At 44.6% G+C, this 21,912-nt stretch overlaps 2 protein-coding genes across 2 annotated transcripts; both read left to right on the forward strand.

Moving 5' to 3' along the window:
- The first annotated feature begins 8,559 nt into the window (after positions 1-8,559).
- LOC139046422 (olfactory receptor 10H3-like) lies at positions 8,560-12,223 on the forward strand. The gene is made up of 2 exons (XM_070519680.1): positions 8,560-8,596; positions 11,262-12,223. Exons 1-2 carry the CDS (start codon positions 8,560-8,562, stop codon positions 12,221-12,223), a joined length of 999 nt encoding a protein of 332 aa, XP_070375781.1.
- An 8,281-nt stretch (positions 12,224-20,504) lies between these two features.
- Positions 20,505-21,638, forward strand: LOC139046423 (olfactory receptor 10H3-like). The gene is made up of 2 exons (XM_070519681.1): positions 20,505-20,514; positions 20,677-21,638. The coding sequence occupies exons 1-2, from the start codon at positions 20,505-20,507 to the stop codon at positions 21,636-21,638; spliced, it is 972 nt and encodes a 323-aa protein (XP_070375782.1).
- Positions 21,639-21,912: the final 274 nt, after the last annotated feature.

Below are 21,912 nucleotides of genomic sequence, written 5' to 3' on the forward strand. Positions count from 1 at the left end.
ATATTAGTTCTGGTTCCTTGGAGTCTCCTGTCTCTGCATTTGTCCCAGGAAGTACTGCGTGCCTGCCTATGGGGGGTGGTAGCTGGGCTCCCATCATGACCTCCACGTCTGTTGGGAGGTCATGCCTCCCCTATTCGTCATCCAGGGGTGAGCTTGGAGCCCATTGCCCTCTTCTCATGATGAAGCTATGACGCCCAGGAGCCAGACCATCAAGTGTGGATTAAGAGCCGTGTAAGGCCAGGAGCTGTGGTTGTCTCACTCAGTACTGGACCCTGAGTCCCTAAGCGTGGAACAGAGTGGTTGTGTGTGCAGAGTCCAGCATTTAGGTAGCCTGGTTAGTTCAATTTTTTAAGTATTATTGTGGTAAGAACACTTAACATGAGACCTATCCTCTTAAGTTTTTAAGTGCACAATGCACTATTGTTCACTGGAGGCATACTGTCACACAGCAGACTTCTAGAACTCATTCATCTTGCACAACAGCAACTTTGTACCTGTTGAGCAGAAACTCCCCTTTTCCCCTCCTTCCAACCCCTGGCAAACATTCTACTCTCTGCTTCTATGAGTTTTTCTATTTCAGATACTTCATATGAGTGGAATTGTGCATTATTTGTCCTTCTGTGACTGGCTTATTTCACTTAATGTCCTCAAGGGTCATCCCTGTCGTCTCAGGTGGAATGATTGCCTTCTTTTTCAAGGCTGAGTAATATTCCATCATATGGATATACCACATTTTCTTTATCCATTCATACATCGATGGATATTTAAGTTGTTTTCACATCCTGTAATTATTGGAGCTGTATGAACCTTCACTGTTGAGTTAGACTATTCATGTTCAATTTCACCTTTACAATGAATTTTTAACAAAAAATATTTGAAAACTAGAGCATTTGTTGTGGCTAATGAACAAAGGCACTTACTAAAACAAAACTGAGGTACTCATTTTACTCATGAAGTTACATATAAATTAAAATATTAATATTCAATGCCAGCATGGTGGCAGTGAAATTGATATATTCACACAAAGCTGCAGGCATTGTGAGTTGTCAAAGTTTTTCTGGACAGAAAAAGGCAAGATGTGCCAAAATTCAGAAACATGTTGAAATCTTTTAATATTCATGTCTAGAAAATCTGATAAAACTCCTTCTACAGAACATCCAGAAGTAATGAATAAAATATTACATGCACTCTCTTAAATGCACAGAGGAATTTACAAGAAAATAAGGAAATCTCAAAAGGATAAAAACAAACATCCATCAATGGATGAATGGATGAACAAAATGTGGCATGGGCATACAACGTAGTAGTATTCAACCATAAAAGAGACATGAACTCCTGACATGTCATGTGACATGGATGAGCCCTGAAAGAACACAAAGGGCCACATGTTGTATGACTTCATTTAAGTGAAATGTCTAGGACAGGCAAACTCACAGAGACAGGACCCAGACTGCTGGTTTCCAGGGGCTGGAAGGATGGGGAGTGACTGCCTAACAGGTACAGGCTTCCCTTTTGGGGTGACAAAAATGTCTTGGAACTAGATAGAGGTAACCACCAAATTGTTCATTTAAATATGATTAATTTTATGTTACATGAATTTTCTGTCACACACAAAAAAAGCAAACAAACAAAAGCTGATGGGAAGCAGGAATCCAGGGCGCTTCGATTCTTCTGAAGTTTCCATTGCTGGAGCTCATTTGCTGACCTTGGTGAAAAAAGGCTTGGACTCTGATGGCTGTGTGGGGTAAGAGAGACGTCCTTGGGCCTCTGGAAGGTCCTTGCATGAAGCGAGAACCCTCAGACGTCTGTACTTTCAGGGAAAGGGTGGTCTAGAGAAGACATTGTCTACAGCCAGCGGGAGACAAGGGACTTTTTGTCCATCTGGGTCTGGTACTGGGACAGGATGGCCTTCCCCTAGTGCCGTAACTCTGCTCCTTCCTAGCTTTGGGGTCTTGGGCCGTTTGAAAACTCTTGAGCTTCCCTCTCTTCGTCTGGCGTGCAGTGCTCCCCTCGCAGGACTGGCAGGAAGGGCACACAGGATTACGGAATCCTGGTGCTGAGCACCAAGTCTGGGAAGCAGAGGGAACTCCACACAAGTTAGTTCTCTTCTCCCTGATGTGCATCCTATACTTAAAATAATAAGAAAATGAAAGTGCTGGGGAGTGGCTCTGGCAGCATGCAGCCGAAGAGAGGAGCCCGTAGAATGATGGCTTCAATTGAAATAGCCCCCCCTGCTTCACTGAGAACCTGCAAGTGCTTTTCACGCTAAAGCTGACCGGGAGTCTAGACCCAGGTTCTCTCCCCCTACAAACTAGCTGAGGCCCAGTCGCCTGGATGTCTTGGACCCGGTGCTGAGCCAGGAGCAAAGAGCCGTGGTGAGGTTTAAGGAGGTGGGGGGGCAGGGTGGGTGGAGCCTCCCAGAATAACAAAGTGGGGTTGGGGCAGCTCAGAGCATAGAGGGGTCCCGCTATGGCAGAAGGGGTGTCAGTAGCTAGAAGGAGTTTGCAGAGATGAAGCTCCGTCCTCTACGCGGCTTCATGAAGCTGGTGAGGTGAAAGCCAGAGCCAGGCCCTCTTTCAAGCATTCGCAGGGGCTGATCCTGACTCACATCTCAGCTCTGATCATGAGGAGAGGATGGTGGAGGCTTAGGGTCCTCTTCTCCCTTGATGCCCCGGCTGTTGCCTTTGGCCTCTGTTCTGAACTTTGCCATCTTTATGCTTTTATTTGGGGCCCGTCTGGGTGGCTTGCTTTCTCTCTGTCGTCTTGGAGAAGTCCTACTGATTCCCTATGTCCACCTCTGCTTCTTTATTTTTCAACATCACTAGCACATCACTCCAAGTGTGGTTACATCCTCATGGGTCTGCTCCCCTGGCAAAGTGGGAGTGTCCTACGAGAAGGGATGGGATCTAATTCATCTCTGTGGTCCCCACGCCTATTTCAGAGCCTGGTCCTCAATATATGTGTTGAAGGCAGAAATATTCCTCTAGGAAAGATGCCAGAGTTCTTAGCTTGACAGTCAATGCCCTGTAATCATACTCCTGGAACCCTTCTGGGAGTGCTTCCTACTTGTCAGGCGTTGTTTGCACCTTATCTCCTTGAGTCCTCACAACAACCAAGGACGTGCAGCTGTTTGTACCTCCGTGTTCCAGCTGAGGACACTGTGGCTGGGTGAATTTGGTGATGAGCCAAGGTCCCACCTGGAGCTGGGCTGAAACGCACATGTGCGTGTGTCTACAGCCAGGGTGCTCAACTCCTGCAGGAGGCTCTCTCCTCCTCTCGGGAGGTTTTTTCCTTAAGTTATCTCCCGTCCGGAGGTGTCCCTGTGCCTTGGACTTCTTGCTGCTCTCCCATGCCCTCCTCCGGGTGGCTGCTTTCTTGGGCATCCGTGGAGCGAGTGATGATTTTCCTGCCTGGACTATGAGCATGGGCTCCTGGATGGGCATCTCTGACCTGAGCCAGTTGGGCGTCCAGGGAGGGAGGATGATCTGCCTATCCGTTAGTCACCCTGTTCTGGGACCAGGAGCCCTCAGCTCCAGCCAGGTTCACTCTTAGTGGTTTGGGTGGGCGACCGGGTGGCACCCTGTCTTCAGGAGTACCCAGTTTGTTTATTCACATCAAATGTTTGCCACAGCATCTCACAAACTGTAGTCCAATGTTCAGAATTATGATTAAACAGCCAAATAAAAGAGATCTCAGGTAGGTTTCCACTCAAGGAAGCACGGGATTAAACTTTATCAAATGGATTTCTCTTTGGGTTGTGGTGGATGTATCTGTGGCCTTGATGGTGGTGGTGATTTCATGGGTGTATATTTATCTCCAAACTCATTGAGTTTATACATTAAATATGTACAGCTTTTTATATGTCAAAAACTAACGAACTTCACCCCTTGAAAGCTTTGTTGTTACTTATCAAACATACAAAATATACAAAATGTTATAGAGAGCTATAAAATGAACGCTAGTGTGCCCACAACCCAGGTTAAGCGATCAACTTGACAAACGCTTTGAGTCCAAAAAAAAGAAAAAGAATTTCCCTCACCCAAAACTTCTCAGTGGCTTCAACAGGCTGATGTGCACCTTTGTGTGAGGATGGTGGGGTGGGGGTGGGGGCAGCCGGGCAACGAAATGTAACCCTTGCCAAACTTACTCAGGCAATTTCCTTAACTGACTCAGCAGTGTCTGGCTCCTCAGGGAGTAGCTCCGGGTTTGAGTTCACTCCCGGTTTGGGCTGCTGCACGGCAGAGAGAAGCGTGTGGGGAGGTTGTGTCTCAGTCTTTCCCACCTGCTTGGCTGGGGCTTCCCTCTTGTTGGCCTGATGTGAAGGGGTTGCTCTGCCAGGTTTTAGCACTGACTCCACAGGTTTAAGGGCTCAGTCCCACAAGACGGCCCTCTTGTGAGACCAGTGGCAGGTATTGGGGGCCCAGGGTACCCACACTGCTGTCTGACTTGGTTTCACAGAATGGGGTTCCCATAACCCTCCCTGTTGAGGTTGGACACTTTGCTAGAATGATTCACAGAAGTCAGGAAAGCGGTTTAGTGACTGTTGCCAGTTTATTATAGAGGAAACCACTCAGGAATAGCCAGTCAGAAGAGATGCTTAGGGCAAGGTATGTGGGAAGGGGCATGGAACTCCCCTGCCCTCTCCAGGTGCACCACCCTCCCAGCGCCTCAATGTGCTCACAACCCAGAAGCTCTCCGAATCCTGGGGTCTAGGGAGACTCATGGGGAGCTCACTACCTAGGCACGATTGATCCAATCATGGGGCATTGGTGAGGAACTTGACCTCCAGCCCCTCTCCCCTCCCCAGAGGTCCTGGGTGTGGGGCTGAAAGTTCCAAGTCTGAACCTGCCTGGGTATCTCAGGTGCCACCCCCATCCTGAAGCTACCCAGGGGCTCCCATCTGTCAGTCATCTCGTCAGTATGGAAGACACTCGTCACTCCGGTGATTCCAAGGGATTTAGGAGCTGAGTGTCAAGAACCAGGGACAATGAGCAGAGACCAAACATTTACGTTTTCGTATATCACAGGGAGGCATGTGCTCACGTCAGACTGTCTGGCTTGGATGGCAGGACAACAGGGACAGGCTAGAACCTGACTGAGAAAGAGGCGGGGCTATTGACTTTGTCCAGAAGACACTGAGCACACCTATTGCCCAAGAGAATCCTCTCTCCAAGACCAGCTCCAAATTGCCCTTATCCTGGGAAGCCTCAGCTGTCCTCACCCAGGGCACAGCCCTGGATTCCCACTCTGGTTCCTCCAGCTCCCACCTTCCCTCTGACCCTAGCTGGACCCCAAGGAGTTGAGGCATCTGTACACAGCCCTGTCTCCCCAAGACTGGGAGCTCCTCTGCCCTCAGCAGGGGCTGGGGCCTCTCTGGGCAGAGAGATGTGGCAGGGGCCCTTGCTGTGTGTGCAGAGCTGGAGGTTGAGTGGAGGCTGCAGGGCCCCAAAGGCCCAGTGAGGTCCCTCCTGGCCTCTCCAGACCCTGTGGACAGATCCTCTAGGTTGGCGTCCCGGAGAGGCCCTGGGGAGCAGCGTGCTGGGAAGGCTGCAGCAGGGATAAAGCACACGGCATCAACTGGAGGAGCCCCAAGGTCTGCCCCACACCTGCCAGTGTGTGCTGCTCACAGCATCAAGCAGGAGAGCTTCTTCTGTCCTCCCCTGCTGGCGGCTTCATGGGAGAGGCAGCCCAGGCTGAGGGGGACCAGGACGGCGAGGGTAGGAGGACAGGATCAGACAGTTTTTGGGAGCTTTGCCCAGCCTGGACATGGGGTCAGGGCCAGGATAAAGCGTCTAAAGAGAGAATTTAGCCTTGGGAGGGGTCTTCTCACGTTGCCTATTCTTTTCCCTGCTTCTCACCCTGCCTAGATGCCCTTTGCAGCTTCTAGGTCAGCATTCTCATTTTTGGTTGATTCTGACCCCTATGGAATATTTGTACATGTTGTAGACGGGTTTGGTTGTTTGACTCATGTGGAGGGAGGGGATGCTACTGGCATTGGTGGACTGGGACCAGGGAAGCTGATAAACATTGTACCATACTGTAATAGGGTGGTCCATTGTTTCTTTCATTGAATCAATGTGGATACACTATTTTTAACTAAAGTCCATATTTTTCAGTAGGTTTCACTCTTGTGTTGTTCATTCTATGGGATTTTTCTTTTTTGAAGATTGGAACCTGAGCTAACAACTGTTGCCTTTTATTTTTCTTCTTCTCCCCAATGCCCCCAATACCTGGCTGTCTATTCTAGTTGTGAGAGCCTCCGGTTATGCTGTGTGGGATGCCTCCTCAACATGGCCTGATGAGCGGGGCCATGTTTGCAACCAGGATCCGAACCAGCGAAATCCTGGGCTGCCGAAGCGGAGTGTGGGAACTTAGCCACCCATTCACGGGGCCGGTCCCAGGTCCTATGTGTTTTGACAGAGGAATAATGACATGTATGAACTGTTACAGTATCATACAGAATGGTTTCATGTGCTATGTCCTTAATGTGCCCAAATGGAATTATGCCAGAGAGTTTTTCCTCTGTTTTGCTTTATTCACTCCTATTATATTAAAGACTCATTCACCCTGCTCTGTGTATATCTAGCTCCTGCCTGGGGCTCCTGGGTTTGCATCCAACACATCTTACCTGCCCTCTTCCCAGTTGTGGACTCGCAAGCTTGTCTCATTTCCCCGCTAAAGCAGCGCAGCAAGGAACATCCTCTTACATGCTCCCTTATAGATAGGTGTGAGAAATGAGATAGTTACTCAGGGGTACTGAGCATGTCTATTCTTAATTTTCATCACTCTACATCCCACCAGCAGTGTTACAGTTTCTTTCTCCCCATAGCCCGTCAACACTGGACACTCTCTCATTTGGGGAATTGGATAAGTATACCTTGAAATTCCATCCCTGTTTCTTTCTTTCTCTCTCTTTCTTGCTCTTTTCTTCCTTTTTTCAAGCATACTTACATATGCCTTGGCAACTCCTTTTGTGAGATATCTGCTCATTACCCTTGCTCATTTCTGTATTGAGGTTCCTACTTCTTCCTGATATAATGGTTTCACGTTTATACTACATAGTGTTCCCTTGTCAGCTTCAGGCAACGCAAATGATTTTTCCCAACTCTCCATCTGCCTGTCAACTTTATCAAAAGTCTCTTTCACTCAACATAAATCCTTAATGTGGGCGTGCCATATCTTTTTAGATTCACCTATCATTTGTGCTTTTAGAGTTTTTCTTAAGAAATCCTTTTCCACTGCTAGATCAACAAAATTGTTTTTCTAAAGTTTCTCCTGTTAACTTTATAGTTTATATTTCATATTTATGTCTTCACCCATGTGGATTACATCTCTGAATGTGGCCCTAGGCAGAAAATCTGGTTTACTTTGCTTCATAAAACGATCAGTTTTCCCACCATAAATTAGTAAAAATCCATCATTTCTGTTTGGTTTCTGCTGCCACCTTTATCGTAGATTAGATTTTGATAATGCAGGCATATTTTTTGAGAAAATCAATCAATTTAATCAGTGTCTTTATATGTTCCAGATTCACACTGTTCAAATGACTCTGACTCTACAATTTGTGTCAATACCTAGGATGGCTGTCTCTGCTGTTTACTGCATTTTTAGAAAATTGGTATAGCTTTGCACGGATTTTTACTTTTCAGAAGGAAATTTAGCATAGTGTTAAATTGATAGTCAATTCACAGAAATTGGAAATGCAATTGCACCAATGATATAATTTGGAAAAGGACTGACATCATAACCATACTAGCTCATCCCATCCAAGAGTATAGACGGGTTTCCGTGTATTCAGATCATCTACATTTTTATTAGTGGTTAAAATTTCTCTCTTTGGAGGTGTTGCATGTTTTGGGTTAATTATTAGATATTTTGTAACAGAGGATTTCAAAGTGCCATACGAGGAACCCTGGGGTCCATCAGGTCCTTACTTTTCCAACTACGTGTGGGGATGTGTTTGCCATATGCTTCAACTAAAACAGCGTGTGCCACAGACTGATGAAGATGCAGATGCGAGTGCCAGCTTGTCTCCCCTCAAGTCAGACATTAGGTGTATTTGCAAAAATGTAAAACCAGGACACTCTTCTCATTACTTGTTGTTTGAAAGTGTAATTACTTTTCTAAAAACGTTACCTGTATTAACATGAAAGTGGTGTGTTATCGTTCTTTTAAATACACTAATCACTAAATATTTTTAAAGATTCTCAGCTTTAACATCTAACATGATAAAAATTGATAGAGTCCTTGGAGGCCTCTGCCTGTTCAGTGTAAAGGGATCCTGAGACCAAAATGCTTGAGAGCTGATTCCTAATCGTTTGTGTCACTATGGGAAATGTCACCATACTTTTCACTTAATTCTACATTTGATGGATTATTCCTGGTGACAACATGAGGAACTCTGTGAGTTTTGTAAACAGATTCACCTTCGGCTGCCTTCTGTTCTCCTGTCGTTCTCTGTGTCCCGTCCTGCCGCTTGGATCTTCTCCGGGCAGACGATCACGTTTCTTCCCTTCCCATCCTGACGCCCCTTCTTTTCCTCTCCTTACAGCCCCGCCCATGACGGCCAGTTCCATGCTGAAGAGCAGCAGAGACAGTGAGTAGCCTGGGCCTGTGCCTGATCCTAAGACACTGCATCTAGTTTCCCCGTTTAGTACAGGATTTGCTAATTTTGTAGTATATATTCTTTATCTAGCTAAGAAAGACCCCTTTGATTTCATGCAGTGAAGAGACCTTTCATAAAACCATGAATAGGAGTTGAATTTTACAATCATCCTGCCTGATTGAAATAATTATATGAGTTTTCTTTTTTACTTTATTTATATGATGAGTCACATGACAGGTTTTCTGATGTCCAACCATCCTTCTCATTCATGGGATCTTCCCACACCACTTGATCACAATATGCTGTTTTTCATAACCGTTGCATTTGACTAGGTTATGTCTTATGATGGATTTTAAAATCCACACGGATAGGGGGAACGCATATGTCTGCTCTTATAAACGTTCTACCTGGCTTTAGAATCAAGATTGCATTAACCTGAGGAAGTGAGTTCAGTCGATTTCATATATGTTTTTCTGTTTTTTGAAGAACGTGTATGAGGTTCCGGTTGTTCCTTATAGTTTAGGAGAGCTCACCTGCAAATGCACTGGGGCCAACGGCATTAGGTAGGGACGGTCCTTGACGAAACTTCTCAACTTCTTTTAAACTTATTTCCGCATCCAGGGCTTCTATTTTTTCATGCGTCAGTTTTGGAATCGTATATTTTCTAAGAATTTATTCCTTTCATGTATAGTTTCAAATTTGTCATGTTATGTTTTTAGTCATTTAAAAAATATCATTAGTTTTGTTATTTCCCAGTGTTAATTTTGTGTTTTGTTACTCGCATCTTCTCCTTTTTTCTATGTAACTAATCTTTTCCAATAATGTGATATTCGTTTTATTAAGCATGATGTTTTCTTGTTTTCATTTCCTGATAAATATATTTAAAGGTGTCTATTTCCCAAATAAGATTATTTTGGGTTAAAAAATTGACATTCAATGCTTAATTTATTTAATTAAAATATTTCTGAATTTTTTTGATTTACTGTTGAGACATTAGATTTAATAGTAAATTTAGCTTCCAACATAAGAGATTTGAAAAGCTATTCCTTCTCCATAATTTCTAATGCTAGTATATTATAATCTGAATAATATTTAACTTTGCCATTGATGGAAAAAGCTTTTACATCCTAATAGAGTCAATTTTTGTAAAAGTCCTCTCTGTGTTTGAAAACAATGTTTAATCACTTTTTTGGAAGCGTCGAAATATACCCAATAGCTAATGTCTCAATATTACTAATTGCACTCTTGCTAATAATTCAAAAATGGCATTTCTGAAATCTGTTAAAATATCTAACTATAATTTATCTACCTATTATTGATTTAGCTATTTCTATTTATATCTCTTTCATTGATGTTGTGTTGTTTAATTATTACTTAATATTCCAGGATGTATTGATTCATAGATTAATGATATTTATGCTGCTCACTAAGATGGTCTTCTAACATTTATAAAATATCATTTCTTTATCACTTGGTGTATGTGTGTAATTGTTAAATTTTAGCATGCAGGTAAATACTGAGAATATTTTGCTTCCCACCCAAAATAACAAGAATATGCTTAATGATTACATTAATAATGATTTCTTAATATTTCCACATCTAATCATTCATACCATGATCAAAGTTTTCTCTGTTGCCATAAAAATGCTTTACAGATGGTTTATCTACATCAGGACCCAATCTAGTACACTATATTGCATCTGCTTGTTATGTCACTTGAATTTCTCTTCATCCTTTTCATCACCTGGTTTATTGATGAGACCAAACCAGTTTCTATGGAAGGTTCTGCCTTCTGAATTTGTCTGATTGCGTCCCCATGGTATCATGTAGTTTCACCCTCCATCCTCTGTACAACGATCATTCGTTCATGATCAGCTTTGGCCAGTGGGCACATTTTCAACCTGGTTCCTGTATCCTCTTAACATTAGCCCATTACTCAGTGAAAGTTCCATTTCACAGTGGCAGACATGTCCTAACTTTTGTCCACACTCAGACCATTTCTCCAGGATTCCTGGTTCCTTTGAGTGACTAGTCATAATGGAGACATTATGATTCTTGTTTCCTTAAATCAATTTTGTCTGTTATCAAGATTGCTGAATCAACTTTCACTTGATATATTTGCCTGGCATATAGTCATCCATCCTTCTCTTTTCAAATTTTCTATTCAGTTCCTTCAGAAGAGCAAACACAAAAACAAATAAGATGGCAGATATACGTACCAATAAAATAGTATTAAAACAAGCATAAATGGGTTAAGCAATTAGAAGAAAAAGATTCTGAGATAAGAAAAAAATTTTTAACTCCAAGATCCAAATATATGTTTTCCTGAACAGGCACTCCATTCAAGAGAATTCAACTCTGACCATCTCTATCTATCCTTAATGATTACAACCTGGGAAGTTTATTTTAGTCACTGTTAGTAAAAAGTCAGTAGCCAAACTATGTGTTAAGCATGTAATATGATGATCTCACTTTATCTATATCCCAGTGCTGATGGTAAGGACTCTTATGATTTACTCCTTGCTATGCATGAAGATTGTGAGACCCAGAAAAGTTAAGCCAATTTTTCAATAGTATAAAGCTCTTAAATTGCCATCAAATCTCAGTTAGAGTCTGTTTGAATCACCGTGCTTCATTCTGTTTCTGATCTGAGCAGATGCAGCATCCTTGCCTGCTCAGAACTGGACCACGGTGACTGAATTCATCCTCATTGGCTTCTCCACCTTCCCCCAGCATCTCCTGCCCATCTTCTTCTTCCTGTACCTGCTGATGTACCTGTTCACGCTGCTGGGGAACCTGCTCATCATGGCCACCATCTGGAGCGAGCGCAGACTCCACACGCCCATGTACCTCTTCCTGTGCGCCCTCTCCATCTCTGAGATTCTGTTCACTGTGGCTGTCACCCCTCGCATGCTGGTGGACATGCTCTCCACCCATCACTCCATCACCTTTGTGGCCTGTGCCAGCCAGATGTTCTTCTCCTTCACGTTTGGCTTCACACACTCCTTCCTGCTCATGATCATGGGCTATGACCGCTACGTGGCCATCTGTCACCCCCTGTGCTACAATGTGCTCATGAGCCCCCGTGACTGTGTCCGTCTCGTGTCCTGGTCCTGGGCTGGTGGCTCAGTCATGGGTATGATGGTGACATTGATAGTTTTTCATCTCACCTTCTGTGGGTCTAATATGATCCACCATTTTCTCTGCCATGTGCTTTCCCTCCTGAAGTTGTCCTGTGGGAGGGAGACATCCTCTGTCACCTTGGGTGTGATCCTGGTGTGTGTCACGGCTCTGATGGGCTGTTTGTTCCTCATCTTCCTCTCCTATGTCTTCATCGTGGCCGCCATCTTGAGGATCCCCTCAGCTGAGGGCCGGCACAAGACCTTCTCCACATGTGTGTCCCACCTCACTGTGGTGGTCGTGCACTACGGTTTTGCCTCCATCATCTACCTCAAGCCCAAGGGCCCTCATTCTATGGACAGTAACACCCTGATGGCCACCACCTATACAGTCTTCACGCCCTTTCTTAGCCCAATCATTTTCAGCCTCAGGAATAAGGAGCTGAAGAATGCCATAAAAAAAAGCTTCCTCAGAAAATTCTGTCCTCTTAACTCATGACAGACTGTTTGAGAATGAGGAAATATGATAAGAGGGCTAAGATGTCTTGCATTTGGACAGTTGTAAGGACTCAGGTGAGTGAAAATACCCACACTCCATAGGAGTTCAGCACAATCTAGCTATTTGCTTTTCTGTAATTTGTTGTCTTCCTGCTCCAGAGGCTGAGCAATCCCGATCTCTTTATAATGACTCAGTGTGATGGACTCCAATCCAGTATCTAAGCCTAGGAATGTGCCATCTCTCTGTGGGCCAGTGGGGAGCATCACCTGGATATGTCTGGGCACTGATGCTCGTGGTCCTTCCTGAATGGACAAGCAGGGGAAGACTTTATTACTCCCCACCAAATACGAATGAAGAAAAATAGGATAATAATAAATCCCACCAGCACTGAGTCCTTTCTGAGTATCAAGCATTGTGTCTAATGTTTTATTATCCTTTTCTTTTTAATTGTAACAAATGTAGAAAAGAAAATGAAGTGCTTGTCTCTGAGAAAATGGATTACTGTCTAACGTTCTTCTCCGCCTTTGGGAGTGAAACACTCTAAGCGATGTTTTCTCTGTTGAGCTGAGCTGAGTAAAGGAATCAGAATAAATACAGAGAGAGAGGACTAGGAGGGATGGAGTCATTTAAAATTATCTGAACATCAAATTAGAGTTGAAAGAATATGGTGCAAAATCTGAAAGAAGCAGGAAGAAAGAGAAAGAGGTTGTAAGATGGCAATTTGCACATGAGGAAAGGATAGAGAAGGGACATGAGGGAGGGAGGGAGAGAGAAAGAAAAGAGGGCTCCGTGTTCAGGTGAGAACACACAGCGTGTTAGGAGGGTGCTGCTATCTGACATCTTATGGAAATCCTTTCTCCTTTTTCCTCTTGTAACTTAAGGGAAAACGTCAGTTTCTCATTACCTTGCTACTTGTACCTATTCGGGGAACGTGTTCAAGAGCAGAAGTGCTATTTCAGGGTGGCACAAAGAGAGGTCAGAGGCTACATACGGGTACCCCCTTACACAGATGAGAAATGTTGGTGCAGGTCACACGACATGTGAATGAAGGGAGTCACCTGGAACTTTAGGTCTGTCTGACTCTCCTGCTGGTGTTGGGAATCAAGTAGGACTGAGGATCTAGGAAGGGGCCTGATTGTTTCATCTCCAGGAAGGGGGATGAAATTGTTACTCAAAGGCAAGGCATACGTGTAGTTTTAGGCAGAAGATACTTTATAATGATAAACGCACATCTACCAGTCATCTCAGCATACAAATACACTCTTATCAGAGGATCAGGAACCAGCTACAACTCCAAAAGACCAAAGATTAAGTTTTACTATGTGACTTGGAGGCATATACTGGTGGCAGGACACAAGGACAGGCTAGAACTTGACTGGGAACAGAGGCAGGGCTATCCACTTTGTCCAGAAGACACTGAGCACACATGTTGCCCAAGAGAATCCTCTCTCCAAGACCAGCTCCAAATTGCCCTTATCCTGGGAAGCCTCAGCTGTCCTCACCCAGGGCACAGCCCTGGATTCCCACTCTGGTTCCTCCAGCTCCCACCTTCCCTCTGACCCTAGCCAGACCCTCAAGGAGTTGAGGCATCTGTACACAGCCCTGTCTCCCCAAGACTGGGAGCTCCTCAGCCCTCAGCAGGGGCTGGGGCCTCTCTGGGCAGAGAGAGGTGGCAGAGGGCCCTTGCTGTGTGTGCAGAACTGGAGGTTGAGTGGAGGCTGCAGGGCCCCAAAGGCCAACTGAGGTCCCTCCTGGCCTCTCCAGACCCTGTGGACAGATCCTCTAGGTTGGCGTCCCAGAGAGGCCCTGGGGAGCAGCGTGCTGGGAAGGCTGCAGCAGGGATAAAGCACACGGCATCAGCTGGAGGAGCCCCGAGGTCTGCCCGACACCTGCCTGTGTGTGCTGCTCACAGCATCAAGCAGGAGACCTTCTTCTGCCCTCCCCTGCTGGAGGCTTCATGGGAGAGGCAGCCCAGGCTGAGGAGGACCAGGACTGTGAGGGTAGGAGGGCAGGATCAGACAGTTGTGGGGAGCACCTCATGGCCTGGACATACGGTCAGGGCCAGGGAGAAGGGTCCTAAGAGAGGCTCTTTCTTTGGGAGGGGTCTTCTTGGGTTGCCTATTCGGGGTCCCTTCTGAGTGACTGGCCTAGGAGTCCTCTACAGCTCATAGGTCAGCAGCTCTCAGCCCAGGGTGACTCTCCCAACCAGGGGACATTTGGACGTATCTGGGACACCTTTTAGAGTGTCACAATTCATGAGCAGGGATGGATGCTCCTGGCATCTAGTGGGCCAAGGCCAGGGATGCTGCTAAACATTGTGCACTTCACAGGAAGCCCCAGCTGCATGGAATCATCCAGCTCCAGATGTCAATAGTGCAGAAGTGGAGAAATGCCGCCTTGAGTGTGTCTTGCCTCTACTGTTGCAACCTGGGCTGGGGGAAGGTGGCCCCTGCTAACCGGGAGGGGAGACACTGGGGAGGCAGAGGGTGCGCTGGATGCACTCCTGTGGGTTATGATGTTTGCTCAGCACCTATGTGTGAGCCATCCTCTGGGAGACCAGAGCGGACAGAACTGTGTCTACATGTCAGAGGAGAGGGGCAGCCCAGTCCTGAGATGCATGGCCTTTCTGCCAATCAGGAGGTGGGAAGGTGGGCTGTAGGGGTGAGGCAGGGGCTTGAGGAGAGTGTGGGGCTTGGGTCAGCCTCTGGGGGAACTGCATTGTGAGGTTACCACAGGTACTAAGGCCCCACTGGGGTCAGAGCCCAAGTTGAGAAAGGGAGTAGTGGGTGCCGCCTGGTACACAAGGACGAGAACAAACAGCTCACAAGGCCAAAAACAATATCAAAGTCAGTGGTCACCCCGCTTACTAGGTGGACTCTGAGCCCTTGACATGAATCCTCACCGAGCCCCTGAAGGCGCTTCTCTGAGTACTTTCATTTTTCATTTGGGGCGAGGAGACTCGGAGTCAGGAAGTCTTCCTCAGAGACACACAGCGAGAGCTGCGATTTGCACCCTGAGTGTGATGACTGCATACCTCGTGTGTGTCTCAGAAAGTTCTCTCTGGAAGCCATCGTGGACCGGGGGCAGAGGAGGGAAGAATGGGCGGGGCAGCGGTCCAGGGAGAGGAGATGAGCCATGAGGAGGGCATGGCACGGAACAAGCCAGGAACTCTTTGTAGGGGAGAGACGGCCCAGCGAAGGGAGGGACGAGGTGCAGAAGGAAGTTGATGCCAGGTCTTGGGTTGGGGAGGGGGGCCGCGTGGGGGACTTTCTTCTCCAGGTGATCAGTGCAGTCTTCCTCGCTCCAGCAAAGTGCCCCTCACTGCAGGAGAGCTCCTCACTGTTCTGGTGCTTCCGTGTCCTCCAAGCTCCAGGCTGACCCCTATCGTGAGGAACAGCTGGGGACAAATGCCCTAGTGAGACTACTCACGTCTCACCCCTCGAATAATAGGTGGACCTGCTCCCAGAGCCAAAAACTGCAGGTGCTCGGGCAGCGAAGTGATTCAACTTATTCACAAAAATATTTCTGTTTTATTTGACGGTGGACTTCAGATCGGAGGTTTGAGTCAATGATACTTCCAGTCTGTGGCTTTTGATCATCGTTAGTTTGCACAAGGTCCTTCTCTTATTTCACTTAATAATTTGCTTTCTTTCACGCCATTTCTTCTGTGTTTTGACAGTCATTCTAACATCCTTGATATGTGCTCTCTGATTTGTATTTGTTCTTGTGAGATATGTATTGCTTTCTGGGTGCATAAAAGTTTTTAAATTATTTTTTTAACTTTTTAAGTGAATGAACTTTATTTAATTAGAGGATTTTTAGGTTTACAGGAAAATTGATCGGCATATATCAAGAGTTTCCATGTACCTCCTCTCCCTGCCCACAGTTTCCTCTATTGTTCACATCTTGTATCAGTGAGGGACATGTTTACAATTGATGCCCCAATATGAATACATTAGTATCCACTAAAGTCCATGGTTCACATTAGGGTTTACTCTGTGTTCAACATGCTGTGGGTTTCAGCAAATGCATAATGACAGGTGGCCTCTGTTGCAGTCCCACAAGGATGGTTTCATGCCCTATATTTGTAATGTGCCCAAACGAAATCATGGTAGAGAGTTCATCCTGTGTTTTGCTTTATTCACTCCGTAGTATTTTAAAGAATAATTTATTTAAGATGCTCTGTGTACATCTAATTCCTGCCTAGGGCTCCAGGATTTGCATCCAACCCAGCTTACCTGCCCTCTCCCCAATTATAGGCAGACAGGCTTGTCCAACTCTCCCACTAAAAGCAATCCTACAGGAGACATCCTCTTACATGTCCCCTCATAAATAGGCTTTCGAAATGGAGACAGACACTCAGGAGCAGAGGAACATCGTTTGAATTTTCACCATTCTACCTCCCACCAACACTGCACCAGTTTCCCTTCTCCCCATAGCCCGATCAACACTGGGCATTTTCTGATTTTGGAATTGAATAGGTGCACAGTGAAATTCCATTGCTGTTCTCTCTCTCTCTCTCTCTGTGTCTCTCTCTCTTTAGCCTGGTACCTATTCACTTACCTTCGTGCCTCCTTCTGTGTTTTGTCTGCTCATATCCTTTGCCCATACAGGGATGAGCTTCTTATGCTTTCTTGTTTACTCTTCTTGACAGTATTCCCTTCACAGTTTTAGACATTGCAAATGATCTTTTCCCAATTTTCTAGCTGCCTGTTAACTTTATCCAGGATATCCTCCTCCAAACAAAAATCCTTCACGTGGACATTTTCATGTCTTTCAAATCACCTTGTCATTGGTGCTTTTGAAATTTTGTTTTAGAAATCCTTCTCCGCTCCTAGAGCACAAAGTTATTTCCTTACACTTTCTCCTACTAACCTTATACTTTATCTTTCATATTTATGTCTTGATCCATCTGGATTCCATCTTTGAATGTGGTCTTAAGCAGAAATTCCGATTTACTTTGCTTCATAAAATGGACATTTTTTGCACCACAAATCCATCTTTTCCCTTTGATTTCTACTGCCACCTTCATCATATATTAGGTTTTGATAATGCAGGGATATTTCCTGAGCTTTCCAGTCAATTTAATCAGCATCTATGTCTGTTCCAGGTTCACACTGTTGAAAATGACCATCGCTCTATAACATGTCTCAACACCTGGGAGAGCTTATCTCTCCATTTATTCCATTTTTATAAGATCAGTATAGTTTTCTATCAACATTTATTTTTGCAGAAGGAAATGTAGGGTAGTATTAAATTTATAGTGCAATAATGGGGATTGTGAGTGCAATTGCACTGATGGTATAATTTGAGGAAGAACCTACATCATAACCATTATTAGCTCATCCTGTCCAAGAGTGTGGGCGATTTTCCATGTATTCAGATCACCTACATTTTTGTTAGTGGTTACAGTTCTGACTTTGGAGGTGTTGTATGTTTTGGGTTAATTCCTAGATATTTTATAACAGAGGTTTTCCAAGTGTGATATGAGGAACCCTGCGGTCCATCAGGTCCTCACCCTTCTAGTTACATGTGAGGATGTATTTTGTCAAATGCTTCAACTGAGAGACCAAATTGTCACGGACTGAATGAAGAAGCAGATGCGAGTGCCAGGTTGTCTCCCCTCAAGGCAGACTTTGGACGTATCTGCAAAAATGCAAAACCAGGCCCCTCTTCACACTACTTGTTTTTTGAGAACTGTGATTACTTTCCTAAAAATATATTACTCATATTAACATGAAATAGGCTTATTATTGTTCTTTTAAATATACTGAATATTTTTAAAGATTCTCAGTTTTAATTTCCAATACAGTAAAAATTGGTAATTATAATTCACCCCAACAAAAGCCCTTTCGTGGCCTCAATACCTTTGAGTGTGAAGGGATCCTGAGACCAAAATGCTTGAGAGCTGTTTCTTCACAGTTTGTGTCGCTATTGGATATGCTATCCTACTGTTTGCTTAAATCCTACATGTTCAATGATTCTTCCTGGTGTAATACCATGAGGAAGTCTATGAGTCTTGAGAATTGATTTGCCTCCTGCAGCACTGTGTTCTCCTGTTGTTGTAACGTGTCACATGCTGACTCTTTGATCTTTTCCTGGTGGGTGATCACGTCCTTCCCTTCCAGTCCTGATACACCTTCTTTCTCTTCTCACGTCGTAGCACCACTCATGACTGTCAGTTCCACCGGAAAGAGCTGCAGAGACAGTGAGTAGGCTTGTCTTCTTCGTGATCCTAAAATTCTGCATCTAAATCTTCCCCCATTTGTTATGCTATTAGTAGTTTCGTAGCTTATATTATCTATCCAGCTAAGAAAGTCCCCTTCCACAACACGTTGCAAACAGGCTTTTTAACAAAATCATAAATGCATCTGTATATTAAATAATTATTTTGTAGAACTAAAACTATATAATGTTATTACATCTCAAAAAATCATAAATAGGACTTGAATTTTAGAATTATTCCTGCCTTGATTGAAATAAATATATGTTTTTTTCTTTTTTCTTTTATTCATGTATTGAATCTCATGGTAGGTTTTCTGATGCCCAACCATCCTTGTCATTCATGGGATAAACATACACCAGTTAATCATACAATTTTTCTTTGTGAGTAAGATTCGCCCTGAACTAACATTTGCTGCCAATCCTCCTCTATTTTTTTGCATGTGAGACACCTGCACAGCGTGGTTGGTGAGTGGAGTAGATCTATGCCTGGGATTGGAACCCACCAACCTGGGCGGCTGAAGCGGAGTACATGGAAGTTTAACCACTCGGCCACGGGGCCTAGCCCATAAGTACCATTTTTCGTAAAACATGGGGTTGGACTAGGTTTTGTCTTATTATGGGTACATTAGTCCACATGGACTGGGGAAGCACGAACGTCTGTTCTTATAAACATTCTATGTGGTTTTCGAATCAAGTTTGCTTCAACGTGACAAAGTGAGTGGAGTAGATTTCATATATTTTCTATGCTTTTTTGAGGAACATGTATAAGACGCCAACTGTTCCTTAAAAGTTCAGGAGAGCTCACCTGCAGACCCGCTGGGGCCGTGATGTTAGGGGGGGAAGGTCCCAACTAAACATTTCAGTTTCTTTAACTTATTTGAGCATCCAGGGCCCCTATTGTTTCCTGCCCAGTTTTGGAATATTATATTTTCTAAGAATTTATTCATTTCATCCACAGTTTCAAATTTGTTAACTTACAATCCCCTTACTATTTTTATTTTAAAATACTTATTATTTCTATAGTTACTTCCCAATTTTGTGGCATCTTCTCCTTGTTTCTTACTATCTACTGATTTTTTGCAATAAACTCATTCTGCTTTTATTGCACACGATTTTGTTCTCATAAAAAATAAATAATAATTCCTTAAAATGTTTCACACCTAATCATACATTCATACCCTGAACATTTTCTCTATTGCCTTAAAAACACTTTACAGGTAATTGATCTAAATCAGGGTCCAATCTAGTATGCTATACTGTTATGTCCCTTGAATTTCATGCCATCCTTTTCATAACCCTGATTTATTGACGAGCACGACCGACTGTTCTGAGGAATACTCCACTTCCTGGATTGGTCTAATTGCTCCTCACGGTGTCATTTAGCTTGTTCCTCCATCCTCCAGACAATGATAATTCCTTCTGATGCTCAAATTGTTATAGCTTTGGCCAACGGGCACGTTTTCTCTCTGGTTCCTGTATCCTTTTAACATCACCCATTACTCAGAGAAAGTTCCAGTTCACAGCGGCAAGGATGTCCTAGGCTTGCTTCCATGACAGGCCATTTTTCGGGAACCCTGCTTGTCGGTAATGACTTATGGTAATAGAGACGTTATGTTTGTTGTTTCCTTAAATTCCACTTTGTCTGTATTTGATATTGCTGCCTCAGCTTTCCTTTGGTGCATTATGCCTGGCATATATTTGTCCATCATTTTATTTTCAAACTTTCTGTTCAGTTTATATAGAATAGTAAATGCAAAATAAGAAATAAGATGTCAGAAGTAAGTACCAATAAAACAGTACTAAAAAGAATGTAAATAGGTTAAATAATCAAAAGGCAAGACTCTCAAAGAATTTTTCTTTGAACTGCCAAATCAAAATATATGATCTAGAACAGGAACATTACTCAAGAGAACGTGATGCTGCCCATCTGTGTCTCTCTTTAATGGTTCCAAATATGGGGGCTTTTCAGCAATTTAGTCGCTGTTAGCAAAAACACTTAGTAGTCAGACTCTGTTTTCAGCGCTTAATAGAGTGATCTCATGTTATCCCTATCACAATGCTTCATGGTAAAAACTATTAACACTTTATTCCATTTTGCTGATGAATATTGTGGGACCCAGAAAAGCTAAGCAACTTATTCAAACCTGAGAGCTCTTAAATTGTCATTTAATTATGTTAGAGCCTATGTTTTAACCACTGTGCCCTCATTCTATTTCTGATCTGAGCAGATGCAGCATCCTTGCCTGCTCAGAACTGGAGCACGGTGACTGATTTCATCCTCATTGGCTTCTCCACCTTCCCCCAGCATCTCCTGCCCATCTTCTTCTTCCTGTACCTGCTGATGTACCTGTTCACGCTGCTGGGGAACCTGCTCATCATGGCCACCATCTGGAGCGAGCGCAGCCTCCACACGCCCATGTACCTCTCCCTGTGTGCCCTCTCCATCTCTGAGATTCTGTTCACTGTGGCTGTCACCCCTCGCATGCTGGTGGACATGCTCTCCACCCATCACTCCATCACCTTTGTGGCCTGTGCCAGCCAGATGTTCTTGTCCTTCACGTTTGGCTTCACCCACTCCTTCCTGCTCATGATCATGGGCTATGACCGCTACGTGGCCATCTGTCACCCCCTGCGCTACAATGTGCTCATGGGCACCCAAGGCTGTGCGAGTCTCGTGTTCTGGTCCTGGGCTGGTGGCTTAGTCATGGGGATGATGGTGACTTTGATAGTTTTTCACCTCAACTTCTGTGGGTCTAATATGATCCACCATTTTGCCTGCCATGTGCTTCCCCTCTTGAAGTTGTCCTGTGGGAAGGAGACATCCTCTGTCACCTTGGGTGTGATCCTGGTGTGTGTCACGGCTCTGATGGGCTGTTTGTTCCTCATCTTCCTCTCCTATGTCTTCATCGTGGCCGCCATCTTGAGGATCCCCTCAGCTGAGGGCCGGCACAAGACCTTCTCCACATGTGTGTCCCACCTCACTGTGGTGGTCGTGCACTACGGTTTTGCCTCCATCATCTACCTCAAGCCCAAGGGCCCTCATTCTATGGACAGTAACACCCTGATGGCCACCACCTATACAGTCTTCACGCCCTTTCTTAGCCCAATCATTTTCAGCCTCAGGAATAGGGAGCTGAAGAATGCCATAAAAAAATGCGTCTGCAGAAAAGTCTGTCTTGTGAGCTCCTGACAAACAGTTTGGAGGTGAGGAACTATGATAGAAGGGCTAAGATAATGATCTGTCCCCATAAGGCTGTTGTAAGGGCTCAGGTGTGTGAAAATACCTACACCCTATAGGATGTCAATGAAGCTATCGATTTGTTTCTCCTCAGTTTGCTTGTCCTACTCTTGACTAGGCCTAAGCAATCATGATCCCTTGTTTATAAACCAGAGTGATGAACTCCGCCTCATTATCTGAGCCAAGACTGAGTTATCTCTCTGTAGGTGGGTGAGTGGCATCACGT

Source organism: Equus asinus, chromosome 10 (assembly GCF_041296235.1).
Source record: "Equus asinus isolate D_3611 breed Donkey chromosome 10, EquAss-T2T_v2, whole genome shotgun sequence".
Lineage (NCBI taxonomy): Eukaryota > Metazoa > Chordata > Mammalia > Perissodactyla > Equidae > Equus > Equus asinus.